Source organism: Capricornis sumatraensis, chromosome 20, assembly GCF_032405125.1.
Source record: "Capricornis sumatraensis isolate serow.1 chromosome 20, serow.2, whole genome shotgun sequence".
Lineage (NCBI taxonomy): Eukaryota > Metazoa > Chordata > Mammalia > Artiodactyla > Bovidae > Capricornis > Capricornis sumatraensis.
Genome location: NC_091088.1, coordinates 45,793,515 through 45,805,346, shown reverse-complemented (window position 1 = coordinate 45,805,346; position 11,832 = coordinate 45,793,515). Strand labels below are relative to the sequence as shown.

The 11,832-nt window shown below is 51.3% G+C and overlaps 1 protein-coding gene across 2 annotated transcripts; it reads right to left on the bottom strand.

Annotated features, from left to right (window-relative positions):
- Positions 1-2,487: 2,487 nt before the first annotated feature.
- Positions 2,488-11,536, bottom strand: POP4 (POP4 homolog, ribonuclease P/MRP subunit). Of its 2 annotated transcripts, none has more exons than XM_068992642.1 (7): positions 11,340-11,536; positions 9,371-9,423; positions 7,687-7,910; positions 6,022-6,099; positions 5,809-5,870; positions 4,043-4,144; positions 2,488-3,095 (listed from the first exon to the last, which is right to left on the bottom strand). In XM_068992642.1, the coding sequence occupies exons 1-7, from the start codon at positions 11,344-11,346 to the stop codon at positions 2,959-2,961; spliced, it is 663 nt and encodes a 220-aa protein (XP_068848743.1). In that variant the 5' UTR covers positions 11,347-11,536; the 3' UTR covers positions 2,488-2,958. The 2 variants fall into 2 exon arrangements, with proteins under 2 accessions (XP_068848743.1, XP_068848744.1); XM_068992643.1 differs by lacking the exon at positions 11,340-11,536 and adding an exon at positions 10,842-10,958.
- Between the last annotated feature and the right edge of the window lie 296 nt (positions 11,537-11,832).

The following is an 11,832-nucleotide window of genomic DNA, read 5'->3' as shown; positions in this document are numbered from 1 at the left end:
ACTGGCTAATGGTCCGAGCACCCCAGAGGGGTGTGGGAAGGCTGGGCCAGGCCAGTATCTGAGGATGTGGGTCAGGGTGCAGGGCACAATTAGTCTGTCCCAGCTGGGACATCTCCATGGCTGTTAATGGACTGAATCATGTTCCCTCCAGACTCCTCTGTTGAAGCCCTGGGCCTTTAAGGAGGTAATTAAAGTTAAATAAGCTTAGGAAGGTGGGGCTTTAATTCCGTAAGACTGGTGTCTTTATAAGAGGGAGACATCAGCGATCTCTCACCTCTTCCCGAGTGCACACAGGTGGTCATCTGAGGACACAGTGATGCGGCCAAGGAGAAAGCTCTTACCAGACAGCAACCCTGACGGCACCTTAATCTTGGACGCCCAACCTCCAGAACAACGAGAAAAGAAATGTCTGTCGATTAAGCTGACTCCCTGCAGTGTTGTTATGGCAGGCTGGGCTAATAAGGCATGGCCCACACTGCCCCTCACCCTCCAGGTGCTTCATCCTTTTCCTGCCCGAGGCGCTGGCCTGTCCTTGCAGGCCCCGCACTGCGGCTGTGTCCTTCTCAGAACTGGCCCTAGGGGATGTAAAGGGCCTGGGGCCCGCTCGCTCTTGAGGGGGACAGTGGGTCACTGTACCCACATCTCCTGTCTCGTCCCGTGGTGTTAACTGTTCTGTTGCTTCACAGGCCTCTCTTGGGGCACAGGGTTCTCCCCTGCCTGACGGCTTATACACAAGGCAAATTTCACCGTCTCACAGGTAGCCTACGTGTCCAAGGCCTCAGCTCTGCTGGCACTCTGCTCCCTGGGCAGCGGAGATGGGAGAGACTGGACTGCAAAGTACTACAGGGCTCTCCAAGACAAGCCCTGTGCTGCAGCCCTGGGGACACAGCCAGCCCTGTGTACCTGCCTGTGCAGTGTTTAGTACAGTTTCATCGGGATTGCTCACTCACAGTCAGCGCCCAGCCCGGCCTGGGCCCTCCTCACCCCCTCCTCTGCCTTTGAGGATGGCGTGGTCCATGGGGCACAGAGCCTCATGGCCCCTAGGGACAAAAGGGTCTTCCCGAAACAGGAAGCTCAGTAGCAGCTTCGTGGCAGGTGAGCGTTCTCACCAAGTCTCCTTGGGGAGGGAGAGAGAAGTATATAAACTAAACAGCCACTCACATGGAAACTTGAGTCTGCGCCAAATGAAAAACAGATTTCACATGGCAACTGGTTCCAACAACTTTTCTGGAAAGCAACTGTATATTTATACAACATTGGCCGCCTTTTACATTGCAGAGGGGTGGGTAAGAGCAGTGGGATTTAGGAAGTGATAGCACCTATGCTGTTACCAGTGTGGCACTTTCAGACAGCCGGAAGAACGGAAGCTGTATTATGGGAAAGACAAGAGATTCCCTCAGGAAGCGGGAACCCGGGTAATAAAGGATGCACTCTCGAGGTATCTTCCCATCCTAAAACACATGGCTCTGGAGCTAGACTATAGGGTTCAAATCCCAGCTTCACCTCTCTCAGGTGGTGAGGCCCCAGGCAAGCCAGTGCTCTGAGTGTCTTTGTGGCCACACCCAATAGCTGTCACTGGGCCAGGATGCCCCGTCTGAGGTGGTGCTGGGAACTGTGCTCCAAACCACAGGCAGCAGTGGCTAGACTGCGGAGAACACCCCAGGAGACTCAGACCCTCCTGGTAAGTGAGGGACAGCACGTGCAGATGGAAGCGGGGAGCCGCCAGGCATGAATGACCGTGGGAGACTCTCAGTGGGCTCAGCCCTCAGGAGGCACAGCTGGGCCTTCTCGCTGTTCTCCAGTTGACGTGAGACCAGCGTTTGCGCTCCCCTTGTCGTGTTTCCTGTCCCGTGAGGATACTGAGCGGGAAGTGCTGAGAAAGCAGAGCTCTGGCACTGCTGCTTCTCTTGGTGTGGAAGCAAAAGGCATGTGCATGTGCCCCCAGTTTGTCATCAGGAAGCTTCTGCCTTCACCTTGTTGACCGGCAAACACCTGCTGCTCAAAGGAAAGGGGTGACAGGGTCTTCTAAGCCACATGGCTTTTTTAATAGCAGACCTGGAAGGCTGGTCCCCACCCTGTTCTCATTCGGCTGGTTTGTACTCAGGCCTGCGTAGAAGGGCCCCAGCTACTGGCCCACGGGCACACTGCCCACAGGCCTGGGGTCAGACTGGAGAGCCATGCTTTTTGGCAGCAAAAATGGAACTAAGAGTCACCTAAGGTGGCACCATTGGGGATTCAGGCTTTCCTGCAGGTCAGACCCTGGCAAAGGCTGTAGTCTTACTTTCCCCTCAGTCCCCCTTCCTCTGGAGCCTAACAGACTCAGGAATTGAGAACACTCCATAGGCTTAAGCTCCCTGTACTGGAACTTTCTTCTGCTTTCTAGAAACAGCAAAGTAACCGTGGTTAGGTCAGAGCTTGACAGAAGGCATGATTTAAAGTGACGCGTCGAAGGTGCAGGGCACCTCTGAACTAGTGCACTCGGCGCCTCGTGGCACCGAGAGCAAAACGCACAGGCCAGGGGTAGCCTCAGGCCTCTCTTCCCTTCCGTCCTGGCCGTGCTGCAGGAATCACTCCTGCGGTCTGTTCACGCCCACATGCATATTTTATTATCACACAAACTACTGATTTATCAAACAACATTCTGAAAACAGAAAAGTATGAAAAGAAAAACCAAATAAACTATTTAGGTCAACTTGTGTTAATCCTGGTGCTTTCTGCCAATCTTTTCTCTCCATGGGCGTAATATAAAAGCAAGAGCATCTATAAAGACACATCGCTCTGGTCCCTGAATTCTGTGCTCAGTACAGTGCTTCTTCCCAGATGACTCAATGTCCTTAACGCTGATTTAAACTGGCTGGAAGTGGTCTATAACCAGAACTGGCCTGACCATCTCTTTCCTGAAAGGTGGATGTTTCCAGTCTTTGGCTGGCATAAATAATCCCCTTAGGCAGCAACAGCTCACAGGTCAATTGTTCCCTTGGCTTTGAACTTTTTTGCAGACCGCTCACTTGACCGCAGCTGGAATTTGCTACCATAAATGTAGGAAATAAAGCCATCGATCTCCACGGTGAACACACAGTTTAGTTTGGGGATAACTGAAAAAAAGTGAGAGAAAAAGGATAAGGAAAAAAATCCTGGCAGTAAGTTCACTTTTACAGAAACTATTATTCCCAAGATGTTTGTATTAGACAATAAACAAAGCGACTAGGGAAAACATTAGGAAATACAGGAACCCACAAAAGTTAACAATACCAGGATGAAGGTGATGATTCTACCAGGCAGCCAATTTACTCACATTTTAAATATAACTCAACACCTAGTTTTCAGGGTGAAAGGCTATGAACCAAACTTCCAGAATCAAAAGCTCCTAGAAAAACTGCCAGAAACAGGTCTTACCACATAACTTGCAGACAGACTCATGGGTTTATGCTTCTGGGGAAACCTGTACACCACTTTCTGAGGTTTAAAATGACAGCAGAGGAATATACAGGGAAATGGAAGCAAGCTGCAAGAAACCCAACGGTCAAAAATTAAAGGAACAACCCCCACTGTGGTTTTGAAATCTCTGGATTCGTGGGCAAGGCAGGGGTGTGGGAATCCTGACAGGCCAGGTGCTTCTCTGCCAGAGCGGTGAGCACAGCAGACAGACGAGCGGGGACTCGCCTCGCTGGATCCCAGGGCGCGGGCTCTGGGGACTCCAGGGGCAGGCGCTGCCTTGGCTTCCTCCCTACTAGCTCTCTGGCTACAATCCTCTGGGAGGCAGCAGCCTTTGCAGGTGGAGGGTCCCAGTCCTGGAAACAGACCCAGGTGTCTGGAGGCACAGCCAAGCAACCCTTCCTTTCCTTGATCATGTCTGGCCATGGCGGCTGGGCTGACGAGTGTCTCAGGGAGAGCCCGGGGTGCCAGGAAGGTCTTTGTAGGCTTGACACGTACGATAGGTAGGGATCTGCTGACTCGAAAGGCCAAACTACCTTCAGAGTCCTGAGGAAAGCGCCAATGAGTTGGCTGGGGTGGCCACAGCCACGGCCATCCAGTCACATACCTTTCAGGCGGTCTTCTTTAGTGATGATTTTGAAAACATGCTTTGTCTCTTGTAGAAGGATCCCTGTAACACCCACATAGGAGGGGCACTTGGATTTTGTAACTGCAAAGGAAAAGGGCAGTGCAGGGCTCAGGCCTCTGTGCTGTTAGCGGAGCCACAAGCAGCCAGGCCTGTCAGGGATGAGGGCTCTATTCCCAACCTTGAGCCAGCAGAGGAAGAAAGGGCACCAGGCGGGGCGTGGTGAGGGGCAGCACTCCAATACTAAGTGTTGGCGACTCAGCTGGGCATGGACAAACCCAGGTTTCCCAGTCCCTTACAGGGGCGTTATAGCCTCTGTGCTGCTCTGGTAAGGTGTCCTTCAGAGGGCCTGCTGCCACAGGGGTCCTAGGCAGGATTTTGGAGCCAAGAGGTCACACATGTATCCAATACTACCAAGACCCACAGTTGGGTTGCTCTGGCAAGGCCAGGTCTCACTTATAGGACCTGAGTGAACACCTGTTCACCATGGTCTTCCTGTAACCTCCTACGCTCCGGCCAGAATGGGAGGCCACTCCAGGTCACCCAGCAGTGAGCTGCCACCACGGCAACAGGCCCCTCACCTCCTCCAACCCATCTCCCATGTAGCCAGTACATGGTCACGGAACACCTGCTATGCGTCTGGCACTGTCCTAGGCAGGTGCCGGGCAGAGCAGTGAGAAGGGCAGTCCTGGGTCCTGCTCTCAGGGAGCTGTTGTTCTGATGGCGGAGGGGTAACAAATACAGATAGCTTTATTTTCTGATAGTGATGAGTGCTATGGAAAAACAAGGGCAGGGTAATGGGGGAGAGGGGTCATCTTTAGTAATGGTAGACCCCTGGGAAGCGACATCTGAACAGAGACCCGAATAACGAGAAAGAATCCTGTGAGCACAAAGAACTCCTGGGCAGAGGGAAGAAGCAAATGCTAAGACCCTGAGGCAGGGCCCGGCCTGGTGAGCAGAAAGCCGGTCAGTGTGGTTAGACCTGCTGCCCAAGGAGACTGCACAGGCCGTTTGGACCACAGTAAAGAGGCAGAAAGGACAGGACTTTTTCAGTTAAAAAAATCCTCCCTCTGGCTGCCTGGTCAGGGGAGGAGCAGTGTGTTGGTAGGAAGAGGGTTAGGCGGCTTTGCAATAATCCAGGGGAGGAGCAGTGGCTTAGATTCGGATGTTAGGGTGTGCTCATGTCTTGGAGGTGGGGATGAGGAAAGAAATGTGGATGCCTCCGAGGTCTCTGGCCTGAACAACCAGGGCGACTAGTGCGCTACGAACTGTGGCTCTCAGCAGTGCTCAGTGGTGTCACTGACACTGACCTCAGTGGCAACTGAGATGACAACCAGGGGGAGGGCTGATCTGAGCAGAGGCCCAGAGTTCTACCTTGGATGTGTAGAGTTTACAGAGTCTACTGCACATCTGGGTGGCTATATCCAGCAGACAGTTGAATTCAAAGAGTTCAAGGGGGAGGTCTGTGCTGGAGATGACAACTTGGGGACTGTCGGTCCAGAGCTGACATTTAGAACCACGGAACTGTTCAAGTTAGCAGGCTGTGTGTGAGTGCCAGCAGGGGTCTTTGTGTGGAGAAGGCACACAGAGACCATTTAAGAGTATCCAACAAGCGGCCAGAACTGACTAAGACGTCTATAGTCATCTCCTATCCTAAGTGCTGGTGATGTGGGGATATCAGCAGTGAAAGGAACTGTCACTGAAGGATGGCCTGGGCATCCGGAGGATGTGCTCTTTAGGCAAATTACCTGAAACAACAGCGCCGTGAAGGTCTGCCTTTAGAAGCTTGGCCTGAATCATCTGTGGCTGCCTAAGAGGTAAACAGAAGCCTTCAGTGTATACCATGATGATAAATTCTGAAAGGAGCAAACAGGTCTACAGACTTCTGCAGCCAGGCAATGCTGATAGCAGGGTCCCTTGGGTTCTGCTCCAAAGGGCAAGGCTTCAGAATTGTGACTCACGTGTCTGGTTTGAGGCCGTTACATAGATCCCGGATGTACTGTTTCCAGAGTTCATGTAGAGGGAGAAAAAGACTGTATCTGTGGCAAATTCAGATAGAGGTAAAAAGTCAGGCAATGTGACATTTATAATATATGACAATATAACATCCAAAGAGCACAGAGCTTGCTTGATGCCAAGGACCGTGACCTGGATCACTGGGGCCTGGGTGCAAATCCTAGTTCTACTTCCTGTAACCGCACTGAAATCCAGTACTTTCACCTCTCAAATCTTAGTTTCCTCTCTGGTAGAACACTCTCAAGGCTAAGTTCGTGCTAAGGAGAAGAGAAAGAGGTGGCCTTCCTTTGCCCCTTCATCCTTCCTGCTGGTTAGATGCAGCCGTGATGGCTGGAGCTCAAGCAGACACCTTAGAGGAGACGGCGCAGCAGCAAGGGTGCCCCAGGCTGCACTCCGGGTGTCTCATGGCTGTGGAGCTGCCTGTGCACCAGCCCAGGACGGCACTCAACTGGGCTTTTCCCAAGAGAAAAGAAGCTACTGCTACTGGCTCATTGTTTAAGTAACTGCTGTTTGGAGGTCTTCTGTTATAGGAAGCGGACCTCGATAAGCCCTCAGTAAACAGGAGAGGTTGGTTGTCATAAGTCCATGTGCAAGGTGACAAGGTCTCTCTGGAGGGTGAGAAGTGGTGGGGTGCAGGGGAGGAAGCAGGTGAGAGGACCCCGAATGGGCCTTCTTGATGCTTCATGAGGAATCTGCTTAACGAAGCTACTGGTTAGAGAAAATGAGGACCTCAGGCTGAAACCCAAAGTGGACTCTATCAGTAGGGACATGGGCGAGGCACACCAGGGGCAGGCAGCAGCCCTTTCCTCCTCCCAAAACCCAGCTGATTTTGTGAGGGGGCCGTGAACAAAGTTACAGATTCTGTCTTGTGGGATGTGGGAGGCTATTTGGCTACAGGTCTTGGAGCCAAAGCATATGAACAGTCCTAAGACATGCAAATGCAGAACTGTAGCCAAGGAGGGATGGAGTGTCAGCTGGAGGGAGGAACATGTCCTCCCACAGAGAGAAATGTCTCTCTCAAAACTTCTGAAACACATGGGCAGCACGTTCTTTGGCAACAAAACCCCAATGGGTGATTCTGTCTAGAGCTATTAAAAGCTACAGAGAGGTATACGTTAAGAAGTATCAGTTCCTTTTGTTCTAAGAAAACCATCGCCCTGTTGTCATGGGCAACAGACTCATTTTTGGCACTGGCCTTAATAGTTAAGGATAGGACAGAAGCCAAATCCAAAAAGGTCTGAATTGGTAAAGGAAGGCTGCCCCCTTGTGGCAGAAATGGGAGAGGCTTTCTTAGCTAAAGCGGAGCAGGGGCTTTCTAGCTTCCCTAAGTGAAGTTGCTCAGCCGTGTCAGACTCTTTGCAACCCTATGGACTGCATAGCCCACCAGGCTCCTCCGTCCATAGGATTTTCCAGGCGAGAATACTGGAGTGGGTTGCCATTTCCTTCTCCAGGGGATCTTCCCGACCCATGGATCGAACCCGGGCCTCCCGCGTTGCAGGCAGACTCTTTACGGTCTGAGCCACCAGGGAATCCCCTAGCTTTCCAAATCTGTACTTAGTACTAGGAAGATTACACTGCTCACGTGGAAAGGCAGGAAAAGCTCGCCATACCTCTGCTGCTCTGGTTTAATGTCAAAGAGCCGCAGCTCCCTCCTCTGCTTGGCAGAAAGGCCTTTAGATTTCTTTCTCTTTTCCTTTCGCTTCCGGTGAGTGAAGTACTCCAGGACAACGGCCTTGCGTTGCAGGTGGTCCTCTAGGGCTTGCTGGCTCATGCGGGGCATGCTCCGCTTCAGGAAGGCCCTCACAAAGGCCTTGGCCCGCTGGGCTCCCGGGTGCTGCTTGGGGACAAGACGGGGCGGGGCTGCTCTGGCTGGGGCCACCCAGGCCCCTGGGCCCTCCCACACCCACCGCAACAGCAGGTGGCCACCTTCGCCGACCCACCTGTCTACCCACCGAGGCCCACACAGCCTCTTGTTGGCCGAGTGTCCGCCAGCCCAGCTGGCCAGAAGTGAAAGCCACATTTAAATGTCAATTTGTGACTGCCACACAGATCACCTCAGACTCCAACTTTCTACTCTACTTCTTTGAGGTTAGTTAAGAACAAAACCAAAAAGCCACAGCAAAAACCCAAATGGACAAAAACACTGTATTTGGAAGAAAAGACTTCTCTCACCCTTGGAAGGGAGGAAAGCTTGAGAAACAATAAGGCAACAGTATTTAATCAATCATGAGCAAACGAAGGCAAGCGATGGCCTCGAAGGAAATGACCCTAACACTAGGGAAAAACAGCATCATCAAGAGCTCCAGGTTGGGCCCAGCACAGCAATTTTGAGACTGGCCGTATCATTAATACTCTATTGAGTCTTCAGCCGTGCAGACGTGGCTTGGTACTCTCCTAGCTGGTTCTGGCATTACATGAAGAAAGAAACTGTCAGCACGCCTTAGCCCTGCACATTCACGCTTCTCCACACACAGCAGAGCATCATGTGGCTGTGACTGAGCGCCTGCACTTAGAGAGTTTCTGGGCAAAACAACTGTCATGACTGCGTGTAATTCTTGAAAGAATAGGCACTGCTGTCCCTCGAGTTGAAGTTCCACCAGTCTCTTCCTCATTCCAATGCGTTTGCCCAGATGTGTGCCACAGCCCTAGGGAGCACTGAGGTTCTACTCAGGCTCTCCCTCTTGGCAGGGCCATTTCCTGGACTTCTGTTGCACTAACTGGGCTGCAAACACCTTGGAGCTCAGGTGTCGATAGTAATCAAGCTCTCATTTCATGGAGCAGACATGGGCTTGGGGATGGGTGGGAGATGGGGATTAATGTGATACACACAATCTTCAAGGTTCCCCATAGTAAGGAGGGCAGTCAGCTTCAGCTCTGTACTTTTAAATGCTAAGTAAAGATTCACTATCATCACTATTATTATTGTAAGAGGACATTTGATTCTTTAAACACCTAAGTGGCCTACCTTTCATGCAGAAGCCAAATAAAGGTATATCAGTCTTTCAAGATCTTGATTTCCTAAGTAACTCCCTCCCTATGAGTCACCAGTGAAGCTTTTGCCAAACTGACAAAGTATGTCTGTAGCACCCAGATATGATCCATAAATTACACTTATGAAAGTCCCAGTTTACCAAACCTGACTCTGGGAAAGCAGGCCAGCAGAGCAACAGGCCTTGATTAACCCTAACATGCCTGCTGGAAACGTGAGGGTAAACTGTGGGAAAGTTAAGGAGTCATGGAACCATCTCTGCCATCACCTCTGTTGCTCCCAGACCCCCTGCCCAAGAACCGTACCTGAACGTCGAATTCTTTTGCCTCTTTCTGAGAAAAGGCATGGTAGGCCACACCTAGGGGAGTAAAAAACACACACACACACACAAACATGGAAAGATCAATCCTGTTGGCTATGGCTATAAAACCTAAGACTTTTCTAACTGCGAAAAGCACTTTGTTTATTGAGGGACAGATGGGTGGTACAAAGAGCACAGCAGCAAAGCTTACTCAGATGTCTAAGGCCCCACCCTCCAGCCACATCCGTCCATCCTAGCAGTCCCAGCGGTGTGCTTTAGAACAGAGCTTCTCAAACATGAATGTGTGTCAGAGTCTCTGGAACCTGTTGCTCTAGAACTCTAATAATGTATCTCATTTAAAAGTTATGTGACAGGGCTTTTCAGGATGGGGATACTTGAAACTATTACATTTTGTTTACTGTTTGATGTTTAAAAAAAGACTTCTCACATTTTAGTATCAATGAAGCTGAGATGTATCATACAACTGATGGCGTCCTAAATTGATAAAATACCACAGAGCTTTCTTCAAGCTCAAAATACATATTGCTCAACATGGTTTCAACCTTCAGAAAATGGGTATGAAGCGAATGAGACAAAGGCCTGGTTTAAGGGCCAAAGGACTAGAAAATATGGTTCACACTACACTCTAAATTCCATCCCAGCTCTGTTGTGCGTCCCTGAATACATTTGAACAAACAAACCAAGGCGGTTACAAGTTTTATATACAGAGTATGATTCTCCCTCAACTGGAAGACAGGGATTGAAATCTGTTTGTATAAAGTAACTTGCAGGGTATGGAATCGCAGGAATGACTGCAACTGTCACAGGTGCCTAGCAATAAACCCAGAAGCCTTTTTTTTTTTTTCTCCTATAACAGACATCTAACAGTTATTGAGCCCTCAATACTTGCCATGCCCAATTAAAAGCTACGTATATTTTACCTCATACTTTCTGAGTGACCATTTTAAAGGTGTTATTATTCCTATTATATAGTCCCAGGTGGCGCCAGTGGTAAAGAATTCGCCTGCCAATGCAGGAGACACAAGAGAAATGGGTTCAATCCCTGGGTTGGGAAGATCCCTTGGAGGAGGCAACTCACTCCAGTATTCTTGCCTGGAAAATCCCATGGACAGAGGAACCTGGTGGGCTACAGTCCATGGGGTTGCAAAGAGTTGGCCATGACTAAGCACGCACACACACATTCCTATTATGCACTGAGAAAACTGCAAGTTCAAATATGCTGAGACACTTAACTCGATCACATAGATTAAGAGGTAGAAGGGGAACTTAAAATCCAGTTTTAACGGTGTCACTCCCCCGCCTATAAATTGCCTAGGGTGCTTGCTCACCTCCTCTATGCTCAAATTCTCAAAGCCTTGGGTTAGTGGTATTGTTCCCCAGCGCGCTCTCTGCGCTTTACACCAGAAAAGGGTCGTTCACAGAACAGGTCGCTGGTCAGGCACCATTATCAGTACCTTCAGTTCAGATCAGTCGCTCAGTCCTGTCCGACTCTTTGCGACCCCATGGATTGCAGCACACCAGGCTTCCCTGCCCATCACCAACTCCCGGAGCTTGCTCAAACTCATGTCCATTTGAGTTGGTGATGCCATTCAACCGTTACAAAAGGGGAAACCGGGTTGCAGAGAGGAAAAGGGACCACGCCACCACGAGAGACAGCAGCCAAGTCAGACCAAGGCCGTGGGCCCTCCTCCAGCACCACTCACCAGGGAGCAGGGCAGCCCCCCTCCCCCTCCTCCGGCCCAGAGAACCCGACATCAGTTTCTAGTTCAGAGACTGCGCCAGGCCAATCGGGACTCCGGGCCACAGTTACACTTCTAGAAGGCGGAGCAATTCCCACGGCAGTTCCGTCCAGACTCCCCTGCAACCCTGTCACCCACCAATACCGAGACCTAGTCTCCGGCTCTCTAACACCCCACCCCCTCTCCAGTTTCGTGGCCCTCAACCCGGCTTACTCGTCATTCTCGGACCGCTTCCGGTGCGCTGTGCTGACGTCTCCTTCAGGCGTCGCTCACTCTTCACCCGTCTCTACTTTCTTCAGCAGCCCTCGACCACTAGAGCCTCTCTCGTCCAAGTTTGTGGAGCTGACGTTCCTAGTGCCAGAAGTCGCGCGGGAAGCAGGCTGACAGGCGGACGACCAGCTACTCGGAGCTGGGGTCTCGAGCTCCTAGCTCGGGGATGGCGCCGCCCGTGACGTCACCGACGCGCGCCGACTTAGCCTGACGCCTGCGCCTCGGGGCGGACTCCCGCGCGCGGAGTACTTGCGGGGTGACTGAGTATCTGTTTGGTGGGGATCTCTCCGTTTGTGTGTTTTGTAGGCGAGGGACTGCCAGAAGCAGTAGGGTTGGAGTTGGGGAGTGTGGAATGTTTGTGAAGTCCTGGAATACACCGAGACGAGTCGACTTGGAGAGGACGGAGGGAGGCTGGGGACGCGAGGAGGGTGGAAAT